Source organism: Sapajus apella, unplaced genomic scaffold, assembly GCF_009761245.1.
Source record: "Sapajus apella isolate SASKATOON/1434 unplaced genomic scaffold, GSC_monkey_1.0 scaffold12, whole genome shotgun sequence".
Classification (NCBI taxonomy): Eukaryota; Metazoa; Chordata; class Mammalia; order Primates; family Cebidae; genus Sapajus; species Sapajus apella.
The window spans coordinates 17,918,647-17,942,103 of NW_022436952.1; the positions used below are offsets into that span (position 1 = coordinate 17,918,647).

General features: G+C 39.0%; 1 protein-coding gene and 1 long non-coding RNA gene across 4 annotated transcripts; one reads left to right on the forward strand and one right to left on the reverse strand.

The window, feature by feature from the left end:
• Nucleotides 1-370: 370 nt before the first annotated feature.
• Nucleotides 371-22,904, forward strand: LOC116553085 (Golgi apparatus membrane protein TVP23 homolog B). Of its 3 annotated transcripts, none has more exons than XM_032280216.1 (7): nt 371-725; nt 7,082-7,164; nt 8,354-8,498; nt 14,182-14,271; nt 15,419-15,550; nt 20,296-20,424; nt 21,738-22,904. In XM_032280216.1, the coding sequence occupies exons 1-7, from the start codon at nt 714-716 to the stop codon at nt 21,762-21,764; spliced, it is 618 nt and encodes a 205-aa protein (XP_032136107.1). In that variant the 5' UTR covers nt 371-713; the 3' UTR covers nt 21,765-22,904. The 3 variants fall into 3 exon arrangements, with proteins under 3 accessions (XP_032136107.1, XP_032136110.1, XP_032136108.1); XM_032280219.1 differs by lacking the exon at nt 371-725 and adding an exon at nt 781-913; XM_032280217.1 differs by lacking the exon at nt 371-725 and adding an exon at nt 1,698-1,716.
• LOC116553088 lies at nt 17,649-19,036 on the reverse strand. Its single transcript, XR_004269630.1, has 3 exons — nt 18,950-19,036; nt 18,470-18,471; nt 17,649-17,695 (listed from the first exon to the last, which is right to left on the reverse strand). It is a non-coding gene; the product is annotated as an uncharacterized LOC116553088 (long non-coding RNA).
• Nucleotides 22,905-23,457: the final 553 nt, after the last annotated feature.

Here is a 23,457-nt window from a genome sequence, read left to right on the forward strand (position 1 = left end):
CCGCTTTACGATTGATGAAAGAAGTACATAAAGACTGGTAATATGATTGACAATAGGGGACCCAGGCGCCCAAGCCCCAGGGCGCACGGTCTCAACTCCTATTCCTTAGTTTCCCGGAGTCTAAGGTTATAACTCCCATAATACCGTCCATTTCTTACTCTAGAGTCCTCCTGCCTTGTTTTCCTTAATAACGTTTTATTTCTTCGCAATAGCATATTTTAAAAAGTTGCTTCTACAATTTAAGCACAAAAGTAATAATGTGCAGGAGTACGACTTTGTAAAACATTCAAAGAAAATTTAATTATAGAATAAAACCCCGCCCCCTGCATTCAGTGACGCTGGCGGGAACGACTTTAGAGTTTGCACAGGGTGGATACCAAACATTTCCTGGAAACAGGCCACGAAGCTTTCCACTTGGAGCCCACTGTGGTCCTGGTGCCTTTCGCAGCTGGTTTTCGTTACTGCTGGGACCAGGCTCCGCCTCCGCCGAGTCAGTGCTTCTCGCTCCGCTACACGCACCAGCTCCGCCCCCGCTCGCCCCGCTCCGGGAGTTGTTCCTCTGGCTACCTGCTTCTAAGCGGAAGTGAAGCCGGACTGAGGCTGGTACGGTGGTTCCTCCTGGCCTTTGGTGACTGGTCGCTTCAGTTCCTACCCGGACCTGTACGCTGCTGCGCTGACGTGACTCCCGGAAGTAGGGCTGGCGTAGGGCCGCCATGTTGCAGCAGGTGAGGGGCTGATGGCGCCGGGGGGGTGGTGGCTCCTGGGACTGGAGTTCGTGTCCCTCCTGCCCGCTACTCGAACTCTAGGAGGAGCTGGGCGGGCGGGAGTGGAGGGCTGTGGGTAGTTGTCTGAGGAGGGCGGCTGGGCGCTCCGAGGCCTCTGGAGGAGGCGTGACCCGTGTGCCGCCGAACAGGTACTGCTTTCGGCTGTGAAGACGCCCATTGTTAACCAGCGCGAGCCGGGGTCTCTTTTTTCTCAGCCTTTAGGTGAGGAGGAGCGGGCGGCCTGCAGGCCTCTGTTAGCTCCCTGACCTTCAGGGGTGCACTGCGAATTTGTAGGAATCCACCACACCGCCAGAGCTTCGCTTTCCAATTGCTGTTACCAAACTAACCTTGTTGGTGATTCTCTCCTTTATGTTAATTGTAGTACACGTTTTGGCAGCCAGAGACTGGTAAAATTGATAATCTCTTACTTCTAGAAAACATCACTGTTTTGTCACTTAGATTGTCTTAAGTGTTTTTTTCTTTTAGGTCGCATAATATACTGAGGGATTACTGTGACTCAGACACGGGCCCAGGGATAGGGCTGTGAACAGCACAGACAGGTTTCTTGCCCTGTATTTTCAGGTTAGGGAAGTGGGTTCTAGGGGATTGGGGTGGGGCAGTGAGACACGATAAATTATGTAACTTAAGATATTTTCAGATAATTGCAAAGAAAGGGTGATAAAATAGCAAGTGTCTGAGAATAGGACAACTAGGATTTGTGGTCAGAAAAGACCACTTAAGAGGAGACGCCTTGAGTGGAGAAAATCCAGTGATAGTTAAATTCAGCTCCTGTGTTACAGGAAAGTGGTCGCGATCCAGACCCCAAAAGAGGGTTCTTGGATCAGGCAAGAAAGAACTCAGGGTGTGTCTGCAGCGCAAAGTGAAAGCAAGTTTATTAAGAAAGTAAAGGAATGCTGGTTGCCCATTTTTATGGTTATTTCTTGGTGCTATGGTAAACAAGGGGTGGATTATTCATTCCTCCCGTTTTTAGACTATATAGGGTAACTTCCTGACGTTGCCATGGCATTTGTAAACTGGCATGGGGCAGTGGGAAGTATAGTAGTAAGGATGACCAGCGGTCATTGTCACGGCCATCTTAGTTTTGGTGGGTTTTGGCTGGCTCCTTTACTGCAACCTGTTTTTTTCAGCAATATCTTTATAACCTGTATCTTGTGCCGACCTCCTGTCTCATCCTTGACTTAGAATGCCTTAACTCTCTGGTAAGGCCTAGTATGTTTCAGCCTCATTTCACCCAGCTCCTGTTCAAGATGGGGTTGTTCTGGTTCATGTGCTTCTGACATCTGAACTTGCACCCAGTCCAGATGAGGCTGGAGAAACATGGCCATGCTCACTGTTCCCGCTTTTTATTTGTTTGCTTATTTATTTATTTTTGAGATGGAGTTTCACTCTCGTTGCCCAGGCTGGAGTGCATTGGTATGATCTTGGCTTATTTATTTATTTATTTATTTATTTATTTTTTGAGACGGAGTCTCGCTCTTGTTACCCAGGCTGGAGTGCAATGGCGCGATCTCGGCTCACCGCAACCTCCGCCTCCTGGGTTCAGGCAATTCTCCTGCCTCAACCTCCTCAGTAGCTGGGCATGGTGGCGCGTGCCTGTAATCCCAGCTACTGAGGAGGTTGAGGCAGGAGAATTGCCTGAACCCAGGAGGCTGGAGTGCAATGGCGCGATCTCGGCTCACCGCAACCTCCGCCTCCTGGGTTCAGGCAATTCTCCTGCCTCAACCTCCTCAGTAGCTGGGATTACAGGCACGCGCCACCATGCCCAGCTAATTTTTTGTATTTTTAGTAGAGACGGGGTTTCACCATGTTGACCAGGATGGTCTCGATCTCTTGACCTCGTGATCCACCCGCCTCGGCCTCCCAAAGTGCTGGGATTACAGGCTTGAGCCACCGCGCCCGGCTATTTATTTATTTTGAGACGGCGTTTCACTCGTTGCGCAGGCTGGAATGCAGTGGTATGATCTTGGCTCATTGCAACCTCCAACTCCTGGGTTCGAGTGATTCTAGTGCCTCTCTGCCTTCTGAGTAGCTGGGATTACAGGAGTGTGCCACCATGGCTAATTAGCCTGGCTAATTTTTGTATTTTTAGAAGAGACAGGGTTTCCCCATGTTGGCCAGGCTAGTTTCAAACTCCTGACCTCAAGTGACCTGCTTGCCTCACCCTCCTGAAGTTCTGGGATTACAGGTGTGAGCCACCACCCCTGACCAGGACTGACTTTACATTGTAATAAATCCTAGTGTCTAGCAGAGCATTCAATCAAGTGGTATATTTGTTGAAGGCATGAGTAAATAAGCAAAGGAGGCTATAATACACAGCTGACTGTGAACGGGGCTGAGAAATCTAAGTGCAAATGGGAGCCAGGAAAGAAGCAATTCATTCCTACTACAGGGTACCAGAGAAACTTTTTGGAGGAGAGTTTATCAACTGTGCCCTGCCAGTCCATGTAGGCCTCTGCTCACTCTAGTCCCTGGATTAGGTATATTTTCAAAGGCACTGGTGGGAATACAGGAAGTTGGTCTAAGAAATGGCCAAGTAGCCCATGCAGTAACTGACCGATGGGAGAAGCTCCTATTGAGCTAAGGCTGAAAAGGTAAAATGGATTCAGATCTATGAGACTAGTGGTTCTCAACTTTGGCTATAATTAGAATGCTCTTTTTCTTTCAAAAAGAAAAAAAAGCTGATACTTGGGTCCTGCCCCCTGATACTTGGGGTTCAGATATAAGTGCTCTGAGGTGTGATTATAATGTCCAAGATTGAGATCCACTGTATGATGTTATGAATAAAAAGCTGAGGCCTTCTGCTGTCGATCCCAACAGTCTAATCGCCATCCAGTGGTTAGGGAGACATTTTCACATCAGATCATATTATTCCCCTACTGAAACCCGTCAGCACTATGACTAAAAAACAGACTACCTATCATGAACTATCATGATCTGGTCCCTGTCAGTCTCTAAGACCTTATCTTAGGCCACTCACCTTTCATTAACTGTGGTAGGCTGAATAATACCTCCTTACCCCTGCCAAAAATGTCTAGGTTCTAATCCCTGGAACCTGTGAATATGTAGATTTACCTGGCAAAAATAATTTCACAAATGTGATTAATTGCGATTAAGGATCTCGAGGTCCAGAGATTATCCTGATTATCCAGGCTGGCCAGATGATGTGATCAACAGTGGTCCTTACAAGAGAAACAAAGGAAGGTTGGTTAGAGAAGGTGATGAAACAAGCAAAGTAGAGATCAGAGACAGGTTTGAATATGCTATGCTGACGATATTAAGGGCGTTTAGAAGCAGAAACAGGGAAGGAAACCGATTCTCCAGAACCCCTACCTACATCATGATGTTTAACCCCTTGAGCCTCATTGGACATCTGACCACCAGAACTTTATAACAGTATATAGGAATTTGCTGCTGCTGCAGCAGCAATAGGAAACTTATATAGTACATCAGCTTCTGCCAGACTGGCCTTTTTTTTTTTTGAGACGGGGTCTGGCTCTCACCCAGGCTGGAGTGCAGTGGAGCAATCAGGGGCCACAACTGCAGGCTCTACCTCTCGTGTCTGAGCCATCTCCCCATCTCGGCCTCCTGAGTACTACAAGCCACCATACCTGACTAATATTTTAATTTCTTGTAGAAATGGGATCTCACTATGTTGCCCAGACTAGCCTCAAACTTCTGGGCTCAAGCAGTTCTGCTTTGGCCTCCCAAACTGCTGTGATGAGCCACCATGGCCAGGCTGGCCTTCTTTTCAGTTCCTTAAACATGCCAAACTTGGGCCCCATCCAGTTCTTTTGCACTTATGGTTCATACTACCTAGAACATGCTTCTTTTATCTTGCTCTTTGAAAGACTGATTTCTTCTCATTTATTCAGTAAATACTGAGTGCCTACCAAGTGCCTGGTACTGCTATAAGCGGTATAGATTTAAAAAAAAAAAAAAAAGACAAATAGCTCTGCACTCCTGGAGTTAAATTTACTAAGTTGGGGAAGACTATGGACACACAAGATTTCAGGGCAAAATCAGCAGTTTGATTTTGGACATTTTAAGATGCTAGTATTTTTTTTTTTTTTTTTTTTGAGACAGAGTTTCACTCTTGTTACCCAGGCTAGAGTGCAATGGCGCGATCTCGGCTCACCGCAACCTCCGCCTCCTGGGTTCAGGCAATTCTCCTGCCTCAGCCTCCTGAGTAGCTGGGATTACAGGCATGCACCACCATGCCCAGCTAATTTTTTGTATTTTTAGTAGAGACGGGGTTTCACCATGTTGACCAGGATGGTCTCGATCTCTTGACCTCGTGATCCACCCGCCTCGGCCTCCCAAAGTGCTGGGATTACAGGCGTGAGCCACCGCGCCTGGCCAAGATGCTAGTATTTTTAAAACCAAAAAGCACTGAGAGGGAGACCCGTTGGAGTGTTGTGTTTGTTAGACTGCATGTTCTGACTCACCTGTTAAAAAGAAAATTCTAGCTACTGTAGTAAAAATCTGGAGGGGCAAGAAAGGAGGAATAAAGGCATGAAGCTAGGAGGCTGATTAGGAAACTGCTTCAATCAGGAGGCCAAGAAGTAATGGCTTAGTCTAGGGTGGATGCAGTGGAGGTGATGAAAAATAGATTCCAAATACATTTTAAGGTAGAGCTGCCAGGATTTGCTGATGGGTTGATTGGGGAGATAGAGGGTAAATAAAAGGAATAAAGGAAGATTCCAAAGTTTTTGTCCTGAACAACTAGAAAGATGAAGATGGCTAAGACAGACTCTTGGCATTCTAATAATTAGAGGTCAGAGAGGTAGAAGGAATAGACAGTGGGGACTGCAAAAGAAGTGCCAAGAAATGAAAGGTGAGCCAGGAGTTGGTCGTGTCCTGGAAACCAAATGAAGTGCCACCAGGAGGAAGATCCAACATCTGTGTCAAATGCTGCTCACAAGTAAGATGAAAACCAAAAAGTGACCACTATTTTTAACAGGTCATCAGGGACCTCAGTAAGAGCAGTTCCAGTATGGTTGGGAGAGGGGAGGAAAGGCTGACTAAAGTGAATACAAGAGAGACTAGATGAATTAAGAGACAAGTCTATATAATACAAGTATTTAAAGGAAAAAAATGGGGTGACAAGCAAAAGGGCTTGTGGTATCAAGTTTTTATTTTTTAAGGTAGGTGAAATTAAAACATGTTTATATGTTGACATGAACAAATGTTTTTAAAAGGATTAAAAAATTGATGTTGCAAGAATTACTGGAACAATACCTGGCGGTAGGCAAGAGGAGTTGGAAACCAGGACACAAGTAGACAGGAAGACCTGAGAATGAAGCACTGACAGTCCAATTATCTAAAGAATATATGGCAGACTATGAGTAAACACATAATTAAATAGGCAGGCAGTGTGAAAATTCGCTTCTGATGGGTTCTTTTCTTAGTGAAACAAGAAATGTTACCAGCTGAGAGAGTGTAAGAGAAGAAATGTTGAAAATTTGAGTTTTAATAGTTGCCTAAGGTGAGAGGGTGAAGGGGCTATGGAGATGTAGAATGACTGCCCGGCAGCACTAAGGGCTCAACTGAGGTTCACCGTCACAAATATATCAAGTGGGAACAGTTGGCACCTGGCGGCTCACACCTGTTACCTCCATATCGATTAAGCTGCTGGAGAACCTAAAGGGCAAGGTCTTTTTTTTTTTTTTTTTTTGAGACAGAGCCTTGCTCTTCTTAAACTTCTGACCTCAGATGATCCACCTGCTTTAGCCTCCCAAAGTGAAACTCTGTCTCAACAACAACAAAGAAAGATCCCATAGATAGCCTTGAAGATAAGAAAGTGTAAATAAAGGGAAAAGTGATGAAATAAGTCCCCAAGTGAGGAGGCATGAAAAGAAGGGATTCTGAGCACAAATAATTGGTTTAGCTTGGGTAAGAAGAGAAGGAGTTGTGAGAAGGGGTCATGGAACTAAGCGTGCAGTCAGATGATTTTGTGAAGGAGCCAGAACGTTGAGATTATCCCCAGTAGCCTTGACTTGCTCTGTGACTTGGGAGAGAACATGTGAGGATAGGAGTAAGTTTGTAGGAGCATCACCTGTACCCCACAATTTTCTCAGAGCGTACAGCCCATGGGCAGGGATGGATCAGCAGAGACCTGGATTATTCCCTGGGGTTTTTGAGGATCTGTACGTGTCCTTTTCTAAATTTTGAATTTCTGATGCTGTGACCATGTCATTATTTTTTCTTCTGTTTTGATGAGTATGCAGCTTTGCATGCAGTAGCCATGTAAACATTGAATTTCCTTTTGCTTCTTGAACATTTACTTTTCCTACTAGGATAGTAATGATGACACTGAAGATGTTTCACTGTTTGATGCGGAAGAGGAGACAACTAATAGACCAAGAAAATCCAAGATCAGGTAGGAGGAGAAGTTGTATGAGCTGTGTTAGTGTCCAGTGCTGTTCTGTATGTATGTCGGTGCTAACTGATGGGAGTCAAGGCAGAGTTGTTTTGATATGCTTTTGGATACTGCACGTTGCTAGTTTGACATTTAGTGTAAGACAAAGATGACATTTCAGATTTTCTTGGGAATAATTGGCATATGGAATGTTACTTAATATTTTTTAGTAACATTATTTTTAGTAAAATATTAGTTATTTAATATTTTAAAACTTAATGAGTTTTAAAATTAACAAATCCAAATATCTGAACACCTGTGTTTTTAATTCTGTGCTGTTTTCCAAGAATGTACCATTTCTTTATATAGTTTCTATAGATACATTACATTTTGATTTGTCGTGCACATTTCAAAATTATATAACATTTCTATTCTAAATTTAATTCTCTGTAAATAAATTCACTTATTGAAAGCCAACTGTTATACCTGAACTTTGCTAAGATGCTGTCACTTTTCTTTCATCTTTCATGCCAGTCACAACCAACCATGTATTGTATGATTTCATTTATGTTCAAATGTCCAGAAAGGCAAATCTGTAGAGACAGAAAAGAGATTAGCTGTTGCTAGAAGCTGAGGGATTTGAAGGTAAATGGGAAATGACTGCCAGTGTATACAAATACTCTTTCTAGGGTAATGAAGTTGTAAAATTGATTGGACTCATGGTTTTACAACTCTGTGAATGTACTACAAACCATTAGATTGTCCACCTTAAATAAGTAAATTGTATGATATGTGAATTATATCTCCAAAAAGTTATTAAAAAACAAGAAACAAACTGTACCTGATGAAAACTTTGTCTTAATGTCTGAAGTGATTTCTGAGGGCTACTGATTGGCATGATTTAAAAATAGGATTCAAATTCTAAGATACAGTTTCCTTATTTCTCCAAGTGAGGTAAAGTCTTTTTTATATATTTTGTGAAAGTTTATATTCAATGAGGTGTTAAAGTCATGTGTGCCTTGTGTATTTTCTGTGACGCTAGGGCCTAGTCAAATAGTGGGACTTAAGAAAAAGAGAGGTAGGAGGTTTGCTTGCTCCTTTTATTTTGACAAAGCCCTTCACAGTTACACCATGGCTGAAACATTTTTCCCTACATTTGCTGGTACCTGTAGTAAAATGTAATTGCGTTTCTTTGTGTTTTGGCTTACAGACATCCAGTAGCATCCTTTTTCCACTTATTCTTTCGAGTCAGTGCAGTCGTCGTCTATCTTCTCTGTGAGTTTCTCAGCAGCAGCTTTATTGCCTGTATGGTGACAATTATCTTGTTGCTGTCATGTGACTTTTGGGCAGTGAAGGTAATTTTGATTGTTTTTATTTTAAAATTATATTTAATATGAAAATGATGTATAAATAGTAAAAAAGTATTTTGCATTAGTGTTAATCTTTTGTTACTTCAAACCTCATCTTTGTTGAAGTGCTAGATATATCAAATCACATGTAGATTTTTTTTTTTTTTCATTTTTTCCCTTTGACAACACAAGATGAGACACAGAGGTTACCGTGCTGCTGATTTTTCTGTGCCATCTTCTAACCTACATCAGCTTTAAAGTCTCATAAACAAATGTGACTAGCAACCACAGACCCTACAATGTTGCTTCTAATCTATACCATGGTTTGCTTCAGGCTTACCTGTAGGCTTGCTGTATAGGATTTCTAGATGAGGCTCCAGGATAGTTTGTCTACAAATGCCTGAAAAATACCTACCTTTTGCAAAGGCTCCTATGAATGCTTTAGGGCAGTGTTTCTTAACCAGAAACAAGTTTGCCACCCATTGAATATTTGTCAATGTCTGAAGACATTTTTGGTTGTCATGACTGGAGGTGGGGAGTGTGCTATTGACATCTAGTGGATAGAGGCCAGAATGCTGCTAAATATCCTAAGACACAGGACAGCACCCCCTGCAACAAAGAATTATCTGACCCAAAATGTCAGTTGTACCAAGGTTGAGACACCTGCTGTAGGGGATAGAAGGGAGTGTAAGAAATAGTTTGAAATTCAAGAACAATGATTAGAGAGATGGATGGTTGGATAGATAGGTACATAGATAAATAGGGAATCAAGTAAGCATAATAAAATACTAAATATGGACTCTAGGTGATATATATTTGGGTATTCACTGTAAAATTTATGTTTGAAAATTTTCATGGTAAAATAGTGGGGAAGAAATCATAAAGACTGATTTTGGTGTTTTGGAGGCGTATACTGATTCAAAGACCGGTAAGATGTTACAAGTCTTTTCACACCCACCAAGGTAGCCATTTTTAGATTTTTTAATTCTTAGAGATATCAGAAGTGGTTGGCGTGGTAATGGTCAGTTTCCACAGGCCACAAAATGCTTAGAAGGAAGATTTCAGAGGTCTGTTTTCTTTATGTTTTTCTTTTGTCCACTCTTCTTTGGCTTACATTTCTTTGAATTTCTTTTGTTACTTTATGCTCTAAAGTATTTAGTACATACTCGTCACAGTTTTGTTTTGATAGATGTTTCTTTTTGTTGTTCATACAGTTTCTGTTCAGCTAAATAGAACATGCTTTCTAGTCAGTTCTTCCTGGTAATTTCCAAACTCTTAAAATTTTTCTGGGTTTAGAGTTTGAAAAAATGTGATCAAAATAGTTTATTTTTTTATAAGGTATTTATTTATTTATTTAAACAAGGGCTTAAAAAATGGCATTCTTTTATCATTGGCACAATTTACTTATAGATAGCCAAACAATGGAGATAGGAAGCAAAATTAAGAAGTCAAGAATAAGGAAATTATTAAGTGGACTTGGGAAAGGGGATAAGAAGGGTTCTAATACAGTTAAAATAGAAATGTGCCATAATTGTCATAAATCTCAGTGTACTTACTGAAAAAACAAACAAGCAGTCTTCATCTAAACCCCTAGGTGTCCAATATTTTGGCTTCCCTAGACCGCAATGGAAGAAAGAATTGTCTTGGGCCACACATAAAATACACTAACATTAGTTGATGAGCTAAAACAACAACAACAACAAAAAACTCAAAATCACAAAAAAAATCTCATAATGTTTTAAGAAAGTTTATGAGTTTCTGTTGGACTGCATTCAAAGTTGTCCTGGGCAGCATGAGGTCTGTGGATGGCAGGTTGGATAGGCTTACCCTAGGTGGTGTTAATGAAGATAAAGAAGAGGTAGAGAAGGGAAAATTATTTAAAGGTATGTTTAAATGCCAAAGCTTATATTGGTTTTTATTTTATTCTTCACTCTGACAAATTGAGTAAAAAAAGGTTAAGTAATGGTTTTAAAAACTTAATGACAACTATTAGTAAAATTTAAAACAAGTCATGTATCTTCTGCAACAATGGAAAAGATAGAGCAAGTAAAACAGTTCATATAGCAAAAGAGGAGAACAAAGCAAGTGTCAAGGAAGTGTAAATATCAGAAAGCACATGTATAAGGTGATGTAAGTAATAGCAAATAATAGTAAATATAATTTGATTAAACTACCCTTTTAAAGACAAGGATACTAAGATTGGGCCAGAAATCAAAGTCCAAACAAAAGATCTAACCAAATTAATGACATTAGAAAAAATAAAATATGGCAAAGATAACATCAGATCAATTCAAACAAAAAGAAACCTGGCAATATATTATTATCAGATGAGATAGGAATCAGAATAAGAAAGCACTAAGCGGAACAAAAAAAGATCATTTTGTGAATCACAGTGAAGATCACTGACAGAATAAAACTATATCAAACTATGCGTAATAAAAAAAGTTAGGAATATTAGAAGATAGAAAAGCATTATGAAAAATCTAACAAACTACTGTCTTTAACAAACCAAATTGCCAAAAAATAAATAAGGTCTGAAGAATCTGATTGCAATAATTAGCAACATCGATTTAATAGCAGTATTTGGGACTGTGTATGTACAGAGAGAATACTTTCTTGTTAAAATTGACTAGTGTGAAGAAAATCCAAATAAAATTGCTCAAAGCATCTACATTTTCTAGTCCAATGAAACAAAACTAGAAATTAATAGAAAGTGGTTGTCAAAATTGAAATGCTTTTTAAAAAGCTAACTGCTATGTATCTTGGGTTTAAAAGGAAGCAAAAACTGCAAATATAGGTTATTCATACCTTAGTGGTGGTGATCATTTACGGTCAAGCTTTCTGAATATGTCAAAAACTGAATTCAGGGTAAAATCATAGACTAAAGGCTTTTATCTTAGACAAAGAGTGAAAATAATGGACTACTTGAGTCCAGAAGTTTCAAAAACAAGCAATAAGCCTGAGAAATTAGGAAAACAAACTAATAAAGATAAAAACAGGAAATAAAGAGTTGGGAAATGGAAACATAGAAGAGTTTGAAAGTATTCTGAGAGCATTCTTTGAAAATACCTATAGAAGAGACCTCTGGTTTAGGTCCTTTGCCAGCTCTTTTTTAAATTTTTTACTTAGCCATTAATTAGAATCTCTCTTACAGGAATTTTGGTCTCATAAGACTCCTCCCTTTCTTCTCCTGTATTCCTTTCCTAAGGGGTGCCATCTGTGCTGCTTGTTTTGATTGCTGATCTGTAAACTGTGTTGCCTCCCAGACCTGTATCTCCATCCAGATTTGTCCTCACAACTCAAGGCCTCTTCATGTGTCTTCTTGATACTTTTATGTGGCTGTCTTGAGGGCATCTCAAATCTTTTTTTTTTTTTTTGAGGCAGAGTCTTGCTCTGTTGCCCATGCTGGAATGCAGTGGCGTGATCTTGGTTCACAGCAACCTCCGCCTCCTGGGTTCAAGCGATTCTCCTGACTCAGTCTCCCAAGTAGCTGAGACTACAGGCACGCGCTACCATGCCCAACTAATTTTTGTATTTTTAGTAGAGACGGGTTTCACTATGTTGGCCAGGCTGGTCTCAAATCCAAGTGAGCCACTGCACCTGGCCAGGCATTTCATATCTTAACATGTAAAATACTACTTGTCATCTTCCACTCCCCAGAAGCTCTTCTTTAAGTGTTTCCTTTCACAGGGCCTGGAGTCACTATTTTTTTACTTGAGTGAACTAGAAATGGATCAGTTGCCTCCTTCCTACTCCATATCCAATTAATGACCAAATCCCATAAATCCATAGATTGCACTTTCTTCATTAGGGCTTCATTGCCTACTGCTCTATCTGGAAAGCTCTTCTTGCTCCCACATCACATTAATACAAGTATTCCTAATCTTTTTATGCTATGGGCCCCTTTCATAGTCTCATGAATAATGTTTTCACATACATAAAATATATAAGATTACAAAGGAAGTACTTATATTGGAATATAACTTAAAATTATTAAAGAGGTACATTTCTGATTGAGTTACGTGTGTAGTAGTCCCCCCATTATCTGAGGTTCACTTTCTGTTACTGCAGTACACTGTACTAAATACGCTAACATATCCTGAGAGAACTACATTCATGTAACTTTTATTAGAGTATGTTGTTACAGTTGTTCTATTTTTAGTTCTTATTAACCTCTTACTGTGCCTTATTTGTAAATTAAACTTTATCATAGGTATGTATGTATAGGAAAAAATACAGCATATATAAGGTTTGGTATTATGCACAATTTTAGGTGTCCGCTGGGGGTCTTGGAATGTATCCCCTGCAGATCAGGGAAGACTACTATGCTTTGTGAATGTATTAATGATAAGATCTAGTGGCAGGTTTAATAACTACTTTCAAATAAGTGGTGAGCATAAGCAATATTTCGAGATAACTGCAGCAAGTATAGTACAAAATGAAAAAATTGCATCAGGGTATTTTTAATTTTGCCTACATTCATAGTTTGTTGTCTACATTCGTAATTTAAAGCTATGCTAAATTTCAGCCAGACGTTAATGAAAGCGAAGATAACATTTTTTTCCCCATCAAAGTTCGCAGAACCACTGAATCTATTAGTGAACATCATTAATTAAACATACCCAGTACTGTTGATTCCTGTTTATCCTTTAAATTTCATTCCAAATGTTGACTCTTCATGGAGTCATTTTCTGATACCCAGACTAGATTAAATTTCAGTTATGCTCTTCAAGCATCCCACACTTTTCCCTTGCAGCACTTCATTTGGTAGTGGTGCATTTGTGCATTGCCTGCCTCTCTTCGTCTCTTTCCCTGATGAAAGAGATGGTATCTGTTAGTCACTGTTTTATTACCAGCACATAGTAGATGCTCAGTTAATATTTGTTGAGTAAACATTAGGAAAGCTATCAAAGTAATTTGTTACCTTAGTAAGTAGGAAAAGAGCTTGGTACACTTGAGAGACTGAAGGCCAGTGTCTATAACCATTTTTAGGGATATGTAGTTGCAAAATATATGTAGCTATAGTCAGGATATAGGGTAGGTCACAGTAATCAAATAGCAAGGGGTTTAGGTAAAATTAGGGAACTGGAGAAAGGGCAAATTGTTCATGAGGGAAAAGAGAAGGGGTAATGTATGTTTGTTTGTTGGTTGGTTGGTTTTGAGACAAAGTCTTGATTCTTCATCCAAGCTGGAGTGCAGTGGTGCCATCTCGGCTCACTGCAACTTCCGCCTCCTGGGTTCCAGTGATTCTCTGCCTCAGCCTCCCGAGTAGCTGGGGTTACAGGCACCTGCCACCATGCCTGGCTAATTTTTGTATTTTACTAGAGAATGATGTTTCACCATCTTGGCCAGCCTGGTCTTAAACTCCTAACCTTGTGATCCACCTGCCACAGCCTTCCAAACTGCTGGGATTACAGGCATGAGCCACTGCACCCGGCCATTGAGAAGGGGTAATGTTTATGGGTGGACTTGTTGCTTGCTTTGTTATCTCTACCCCCCTGCTAGTCCTGCCATTACCATTTTACATAATCGTTTAGCCAGGCCTGATACATAGTAGTCTTTGCTAACTGGATATTATGGAGGAAAGCTGAAGATTTTTATTTGCGAAATGTTAGACTAAGATATGAGCTTATGATAGATCTTTAAATAATGCTTTTAAAATATACCTGTTTATATTAATCTTCACCAGAATGTCACAGGTAGACTGATGGTTGGCCTGCGTTGGTGGAATCACATTGATGAAGATGGAAAGAGCCATTGGGTGTTTGAATCTAGAAAGGTAAACTGCCTTTTTTGTTGTAAATAGTGTTATCAGCTAAATTATTTGTAGATTATATTTCAATATTGGAGGATAAATTATTCAGAATTAAAAACACTGTACCAAATCACTTAGCATGCCAGTACTAAATGAGATGGCCTTGTAGAATTTAATGCATTCTTCTGTCTAGTTCAGACCAGAAACAAGCAATATACAGAATAGAATCTTGAGGGAAGATACTGGGTCAGAGTTTATACAGTGTGCTAAGCTGTCTGTCAGGAATTGCTGATAAAAGATCTCTTTGTTGTCTTGGTGGGTATCTCCATGTGTCCCACTATGCTCAGCAGGTAACTGCTTTCAACATCTTATTCTGTCTTTGCTCCTATGGCTGTCTTTTATTTCTGGGCAGAAAAAGGAGGAGGAGGAGGAGTGCAGTTGGATAGTAAATCTGGTTGGAGCACTCTCTTCTTTAAGCTGCTGACTTCAGGAGCCCTGGGGGTCCCGTGTCTGCTTTGGGTTAGCCTGCTACACTATAGGGAATATTCACTTTCCTCTTGGAAATACGTTTTGGAAGCAGAGGACAGAATTCCTGGTGATTGTACACCAAGGGCATTGACAAGTAATTCTAAGAAAGTGGTACTGTGTTCAATGAGTCTATATTCTTTTATATTATAGAATCTATCTTGGAAACAACTTACCACCTTGTAAATTCCTGGGTATTGTTAAGACATTCTGATAATTGTTCCGTATCGCTTGATTCCATTTTTTTTCCCTCTGGACCCTAATTTGACCTTTTAGTTTCTAGAATGATTGTAACCGTGATTTCCTTGATCTTTAGTCAGAAAGGTATCATTTAGAGCTTTCTTATAAATAAATAGTACAAGTGCAAGAAGAATTGAATAGAAGCCTATCAGAGACCACTATTTACTGTCATGAGTTGTGGTAAACTGTCTATGCTGCCCTGAAAATGCAAAATTCATGGGTTAATATAAATCAGTTCCTAAAGTTACAAGAGTGATAGAGTGATTTTTTTTTTGGGTTCTAACTTAGGACTTGGGCTGTCTGTATTAATATTTGAACTTTTGGGTAATATGTCTTTTATTAAACATGGTGAACCTTTTATTGATAAATCTCACAACATGATAATTGAACTTGTGTTCTTTTATAGGAGTCCTCTCAAGAGAATAAAACCGTGTCAGAGGCTGAATCAAGAATCTTTTGGTTGGGACTTATTGCCTGTCCAGTGCTCTGGGTGATATTTGCCTTTAGTGCCCTCTTCTCCTTCAGAATAAAGTGGTTGGTGAGTATCAATGTAGAACTTTCAAATAATCCATTAAGATGTCTGATGGTAATCATAGGAGGCAACAGCCTAGTCCTTATCTTTAGGGACCTATCTTGAATAGGCAGCTTCATCATGTAGTTCCTAAGTTTTGCTTCCCAACTCTACCTTTGTCTGTAGTACTGGAGAAGAGATTCTATGAAAGACTCCTTCCCACCAGTTTTCTAGGATATTAGTGGTCTTTTCAGTAGTCTTGCAACTACTGTCTGAGTAGCTGTAGTCAGACAGTAGTTGGAATGATTGGGGGTTGTGAGGCATCCTTTCTTCATGAGGTTCCATGACCTCTCCACATGTTTTTCCATATGCCTCAATTTGGGCTTCCTCATGGCGTGGTGGCCTCATGTTGGTGGGACTGCTTGCATGTAGGCCCAGGACTCCACTTGGGGGGTGTCACAGCTCACAAGCTTTTACAATCTAGCCTAAGATGTCATGGCATCACTTCTGCTGCCTACCCACATTCAAGGAAATGGGAATTAGGCTCTACTCTTGCTAAGGAGTAAGAAGGTACTAGAAGACTGTAGAATAGGAGACATTGTTGCTGCCGTCTTTGGAAAATAGTTTTTCACTTGACCAATTTGTGAGTATTATTCTTTCTTGTAGCTTACATTATTTTTTCTTATTTTATATCTGATATCACACAATACTTATTGATATCAGATGTATTTTGGCCTTAATTATGTTTTTCCTCCTAATTTGTAGTATTTTCTTAGTCCTATTTTGTGATATAGGTTCTTTTTTTCTTGTGTGTGCTCATACATTCATACTTCCCTTTTTTGGATTTGGAAGCTTATTGTCTTTCAGTTCTAGTAGTTACCTCTAGTACATACTTTATATGTTTATATCATACCCTCTTTGTTGAATTTGGAAATTCATTTCAATATTTATGGATTTCCTGCTCTGGAAAATGCGGAAGTTTACACTCATATGCTTTCTTTAACTTCTCCCTGCTCCTACTTCTAGATTTTTGCTTCTTATAGTCTTATTTTAGTCCTTCTAGTGGTTTTCTTTGTAACATTTGTTAATGTACTTAAGCCTGTTTAATGACTTAATAGACTTTGTTTAGAAAGGGAAGAAAATAAACACTCATATTCCTTCCTATGAGTTTCTTTCTTTCTTGTTTGTTCCAATATTATTTTTGTGTTGTCAAGTTCATAATAGTTATCTTTTGAAAACATATTCAGTCTTTGATCTGTTTTTTTTTTTTTTTTTTTTTTTTTAAAGTCAATTCATTGCCTATCGCAAGGCTTACTGCAGCTTCTCCTTTTACCTATTGGTTGGCTACATTTCACTGTTGGGTGATATTTTGTAAAAGAACATGTACGCATTATTTTCTTCTGACTCATGTTTAAACATATGAGCCTATGGACTGTTCCTGAATGGTGACTTGGCTGGATTAATATTCTTGGGTCACAGTTTATTTCTTTGTGGAAGACACTATTCCATTGTTTTCTTATATTAAATATTTTCGAGAAGTCTGAAGCCAGGCTTACTTAAGATTTGTAATCTCTCCCCATAAGGTTTCGTTTTTTAGTTTGTGACATTTAAAAATATAACACGGATGTATCTGTATTTATCTTTCCATATTAAGTTTTCTGGGGCCCGTGTGCCTTTCTGACAAGCAGACTAAAGTTTTGCTTGGAATCAGGAAAATTGTTTTCTGTTAAATCTTTGCATTTATTTATGTTCTATTTTTTGACCTTTAATTCTGAGGTACCAGTTATGTCTATGTTGGATCATTTTTATCTGTTCTCATCTATTTTCTCATTGCTTTAAACATTCATCTTTTCCTTATTTATTCAGCAGTTATTTTTAAGAGACCACTGTTAAATCAGAGCTGTCTGGGGACACAGGGGGATAAGTTAGGAGACAGGTAAGCAAGATGACTGCTCCAGTAGAGCTTATGTTCTAGTGGAAGGTAGACAGTAAAAAGTACAGTAGGGGATGTTAGTTAATGATACAAAGTAATGGGGTAGAGAGTGCAGAGGAGAGAACAACCATTTTAGGAACTATTTAGAGAAGCTAAAGCTTCTCTCTGTATTTCCTTAGCTCTGCCAGCTCCATTTCCTGTTATCTCACCCTCAAGCTTTTTGAGTTCTTATCTTTAGGCTCCTCTATAGGGTGAAATATTCCCAGGAATGCTTTTATTTTGGTGGGGTTTTTTTCTTTCAGAGTAGATTCTTCACTTGTCTTCTGGATACTATGCTTCTTTTTTCTTTTTTTGCTATAGTTTTGTATAAATGCACTTCCCTTTTTCCTTAATCCATTTTGCTCATCCTTATGGCGACAGCCCTGTCCAGCCCTTCTCTTTCTGCTGGTTTAGTGTTGGTGAATCCTCCTTGACCACCTTCCCCTGATGTCTGAGGCATGTGGCTGCTGCTTTGAGCTGGAGTTGCAGTGCTGGGATTGGTGGCCTGAAGACACGGGTGTGAGGTGCAAGGTGGAGAACTTGGCCAGGCCCTGGCTCTTTGCTGGGCTGCCTGGGTTTTGCGTTCTCTCTTCCTTAGTGGAGCTCTTGTCTCCTGGTTGGCTGTGCGCTGTCTTCTGGTTCTCCCCTTCTGCTTTGAATTGTTTGTGAGACCTTGGAGCTTTAGCATCCATCCAGGAGAGTCAGCCCAGTCTTTTTCTAGTAGTGTTTCTACTTCCTTAAAACAAAACAGGGAGAGGTTATGTGAAAGCCAGTTTGATCCTGTGTTAACCTACTTATGCCTAGGGTTCCATTATTGGAACGCTAGGCATGTGGGAGTTATTTATATCCTGCTCAAGGTCACCAAGGTTTGATTTTTTACTAAAAAAATTGCAGCCTACAGCATAAATGGGTTAAGACCACAGGACACGAAGGGGCTTTAACTCAGGCTCTCCATGAGTCTCCCACCTCCTCACTTCTCTTAAGATGATCAGCTCTCATGATTGTTGGTCCTTCTAATGCCTCCTCTCCTGCCTTTTTCCCACCTGGTGGTACCACTGTGGCCAGCTGCAGGGATATTCCTGCCTTTTTGGGTCATTGTTAGTTGGGAGAAGTTTCTGCTGTCATGACTATTTCTGCATTTTTTTTCTCTGCATTTTTTTGCTTCTCTGTAAGTTGCTGGGGATGGTAATTATTAGTGAAATTTTCCTTAGAGCTTCTTTGGAGAGTTTGGAACTGTTTAGGATTGTTCCAAGCTGGCTCTTTCTTTGGCCACTAGCCCTTTTTTATGTTTGTTGGTATTAGTTTGTTTGCATTTTTAAAAACACTGTTTGCTGTTTATACCGTAAGGGAGGGAGATCTTCATGTCTGACTTCACTGCACCATCTTAAACCAGATGTTTAACTTACAGATGTTAAAATTTGTTGCCATTGAGTAAATTGATGCCTTAGCAGGACCCTTGGTCTGTGAATTCAGGTGCACCCTGGCATGTTGATATATACATACCCAGTAGTGCCCCTGTTTGAGAAGCATGGGAAATTAAAAGGAAATTTATTCAAATAAAGACACAGTTTTATGTTTACTTAGGTAACTAGCAACCTCTTATTACACCAACACATTTAATTCCCTGGAATATAAGTTTAGAACAGAAAGTACCGCCTCCTCTTCTTTTACTAGGAATGTGAACCTGTTCATTAATTGAACATTTAAATCCATTAATTAAACAATTAAATCAACTATCTATCTTGCTAAGAGTAAGGACAATAAATCTAGATTGGAAAAAGACATTTTGTTTAGTTGTTTTGATTATCACAAATATAAAAGAGTAGAAGGTCCGATGAGCTGTTTATTCCAGAACAAGGGTTGGCAAACTGGCCTGCAGGCCAAATCCAGCCTGACACCTCTGTTTGTAAATTTTAATTGAAAAACAGCTTTGCCCATTTTTTTTTTATATATTGTCTATGGCTGCCTTTGGATTAGAACAGCAGAGTTGAGTAATTGCAACACAGAACATATGATCTAAAATGTTTATGATTTGGCCCTTTACAGAAGAACTTGGCTGATCACAGTATTAGAATTTTTAACCTTGGGAATTCCTCACATTTTCTTAATTAGTTTTTCTAATTAAGATTAATTAGAAATTTTTAAAGAGTGGGTTTTTGAGTTTCTTTTTCTCACTTATTGATCCTAGTGAGATCACCATAGGTGAGAAAAAGAAACTCAAAGGAACAAACAGCTCTGCAAAAGTACAGTTCCCCTCGGAGCTGTCTCCCTCCCTCCTCACCTAAGGCAGGCATCTGTTGATTGCTGTCTTAGGGCATTGTGTCCACTTTACCAGAAGCCAGTTGTCACATAGAGCAGAGAGTCATCTCTACCTGCTGTCAGTTTATTGAACTTGATCTGCCTCTTTACTGTTCTTTTGTAATTCTTAAAGGAATAATGAACATTTGAGCCTTTCCTGAGTCTCATTTACTTTTCCTAACTTTACTCACAGACCAATGGGAAACAGAGTAAAGAACGCTCCCCCTTCACTGCATCCCCAGTGGCTAGCATGGTGCCTGGCACATAGAGCAGTTGTGTTGAGTAAATACTAGCTGGGTGAACAACTTGTGCCTTGTACAGAGTGTCTATCAGATGGGTTTGTTCTGGTTTGTCTCTGGAAGAGTCTCACTGGCACAATCGTGACTTTGCAGAGCTTCCTGTTTCCTCTCTTTCTCATGACAATCTGCCTTGTCTCATTTATGGCACAGAGAAAGGTCAATTTCAGGCCAGTAATTATTGATTATTTTTTCCCTTGTCCCAGGCAGTGGTTATCATGGGTGTGGTGCTACAGGGTGCCAACCTGTATGGTTACATCAGGTGTAAGGTGGGCAGCAGAAAGAATTTAACCAGCATGGCTACTTCATATCTTGGAAAGCAGTTTTTAAGACAAGTAAGTGTTTTCTGGATGTTATCAGTGACTAATGCAATGATTTTTAACTTTTATAGTTTAATTTTTATGAAATGCTCCTTAACAGAAGTTTTTTTAAAGGCATATAGTTACTTAAATATAAGATAAATATGTTTGAATTGCTCTTTGGAGATGTTGAAGACATTCTGGAAGTATATTGTCAGTATCCTAAAATTATTTTAAAGCCAGGAAAGATAAACTATCATTGATAGTAACTTGTGTTTTAAAAATTACTTTAGGTTCATTTGTTTTTCATTAACCATGGGAGCTTTAAATGAATGTCCTTGAATAATGTATGTTGTATGGTTTTAGGGAGAACAGTTGATTTTTCTTTCCCCCAGTACATAAAAGGTTTTACTACAATACCCCCATGTCAGGGTTTTCAGGAGGATAAGTAGTAATCATAGACAAATAATTATTGGTTAAATCTCCTGGGAAAAATGAGTAGATCTTTATATGAGTAATACCTTGCATTTGGTTAGTACAGTAGGTTGGGGAAGTGATGTTATATGTTATGTAGTACAGGGATTCTCAAACTCGAACATACATGAGAATCACCTAGAGGACACAGGATTGCTGGGTTCTACTCCCAGGCCGCTTATTCAGTGGATCTGGGGGTGGGGGTCTCATAATTTGCATTTCTCCCAAGTTTCCAGGTGGTACTGAGGGCGCTGGTCCAGGGTTTACATTTTAAATAACTAAAGTCCTGAGAAATTAAATGATTTACTTAAGATTATACAGCCAAAAAGTGGTACACAGCTAGATCTTGAACCCAGCCCTCTGTACTCAAAATGTATTCTTTTTATTTTACCATACAGTTTCTCTTACAGAAGATGAAAAGTAAAGAAAATGAGTATTCGTGTAGGGACATGTCATCTCATTCTGAAGGATCTTTGCATGGCCCCAATATATCTTTACTGTGGTCCACCTTAGGGTGACTTGCATGTGTGTGCTTATTAGGTTTTTTCCCTTAGAATTTTCAGTGTTTCTGAAGGTGCGGCGGGACATGGAATACAGGTGAAATTAAACCTTAAGCCTGACATAACATGAATAGGGTTAGTATCTTACATGGTACCTGGCATCTGTGCAAATGGGGCTAATTGGACAGCTGGGTGGATGATGGTATCTGTGGATTTACTTCTGTAGCATGTCTACTTTTTTAATGTGATTGGGTGTATGTAAGGCAATGCTCTGCTTAGAAATATAGAATGTTTTCCTAGGCGTAGGCCTTGAAGTCCATGGTGTGTGAAGGGAAATAACTTTGATATTAAGGAGTTTTTTTTTGTCTCTTGCAGAACACTGGAGATGATCAGACTTCCTGAAGAGAGAAAGATTATGTGCTTTGTTACATTGGGGAGCAACCGAAGAGATTCTTGACTCTGAACATTTTGGAGCTTAGTCCATGTTGCAACAAGGAGTGTTGGCTTTGTTTTTCCACTTAAAAACTTTATTTATAAAAAGAAAAAGTAGTTTTCTTATTAAGCTTTTATTTCCTTTCTAGCAGTTGGGGCTAGAAAGTATATGTTGGCTCTAGAAACGTTGTCAAGATTTGTTCTGTGGTGTAGGTTTGTATGCACATGTTCTATAGGTATGCACACGGCCATGTAATATCAATATATCCCAAGTTAGTGAAAGTGTTCATTTACATAGGTAATAGAGACCCTTGTATTTTGATCCACAGAACACAGAAGGATGTTTTTAGTCTGTCTGAAAGCTCTGTGTGTTTATATTATTTCTTTAGATTGTTTTCAGAAGTAAGTTTTGCTTCCATGGTTAAGAGTGAGCACTTTGGCTTATGTATAATTTAGAAATAATTGTTAGTTTTTAATACGTATTTCATGGGGAAATTTCTTAGACATATGCAAGCAAGTGAAAACAATTAAGGCCAATGATATCAACTACTTTCTAAAATTTTGTTTTTATTTGTAAGAAGTCATTTAAATGGAATCATCATAGCTTGTTTAAGGAATACCCAGAGATTGCTGCTGTTCTATTTATTTTGCAGAAAGGATAGCTAGATAGAAAACTCTTCAGTGGACCTTGAGCTAATAAATGTATCTTTTACCTAAAGAGCATTATTCTCATGTGATAATGGGAATAATCATTTACATACTTGGCATAATAAATGCCTAAAAAGACATTTTATTTTCTGAATCTATTTTTTTTCTTGCTATAATGGGGATATTGTAAATTATGCATTTGTATTAATGGTATTTCTTAAAGCAATAGATGTAACTGTAAACTAAACCAATCTACAAACGATTGTAGGCATCTCAATTCTGTTGTAGGTACTATAAACTTTGTTGAAGTCTTCTTAATCAGCAGATTATGTTGTGAATATATTTGTACATTTTAAAGATATTTTTAAGATTATTTGTTTATTGAATAAGTGTCTTATTGGAATGATAGCTTTGAAGGGGCAAAACTTTATATTTGTATAAAATTCTACTGTTTACAAGGCATTTGACATGTGTAACCTCATTTAACCCTCATGACAAATACATAATACTTTAGATGATGAAGCTGAACTTCAGGTTATTGAATGACTTTCCCAAGGAAAACAGACTATAGGAGTATCTGTAGGCTATGAAACACGATATATTAGCATTTAGAGAAAATATTTGCTCTAAATGCTGTTTCCTTTCTTAAGAATTATTAATTTATTAAAGCCTTGTTTATTTTACTTATACTCAGCTGTTCTGTCTGGTGAGAAAAGTTGATACTTCACTAAAGACATTTTAAAATTTAATCTGAAAGATCTAAATCTTTAGTGTTAGAGTCTAACAGAGGATACATTGTCATAGTTCTTTAGGTAAATGTGTTATTTGAACTGCAATTCTAAACCATGAAACAATTGAATTTTAGAATATGCACATGGCAGGAGCTATCATGTATTCCCTAATAATCGTTTTTCTCCTACAGATTTTCCACTTAATTAGCTAGGGCATGACATCCTGGAATAGAGATAACTTTTCCTAGATTTTATTGTTATATCTTGGTGTGGCTACATGACAA

Excerpts from the sequence above, each read along its gene's own strand:
- LOC116553085 (XM_032280216.1), top strand. Across the intron at positions 8,499-14,181 it reads GTGACTTTTGGGCAGTGAAG|AATGTCACAGGTAGACTGAT; the intron begins GTAATTTTGATT and ends AATCTTCACCAG. Across the intron at positions 20,425-21,737 it reads GAAAGCAGTTTTTAAGACAA|AACACTGGAGATGATCAGAC; the intron begins GTAAGTGTTTTC and ends TGTCTCTTGCAG.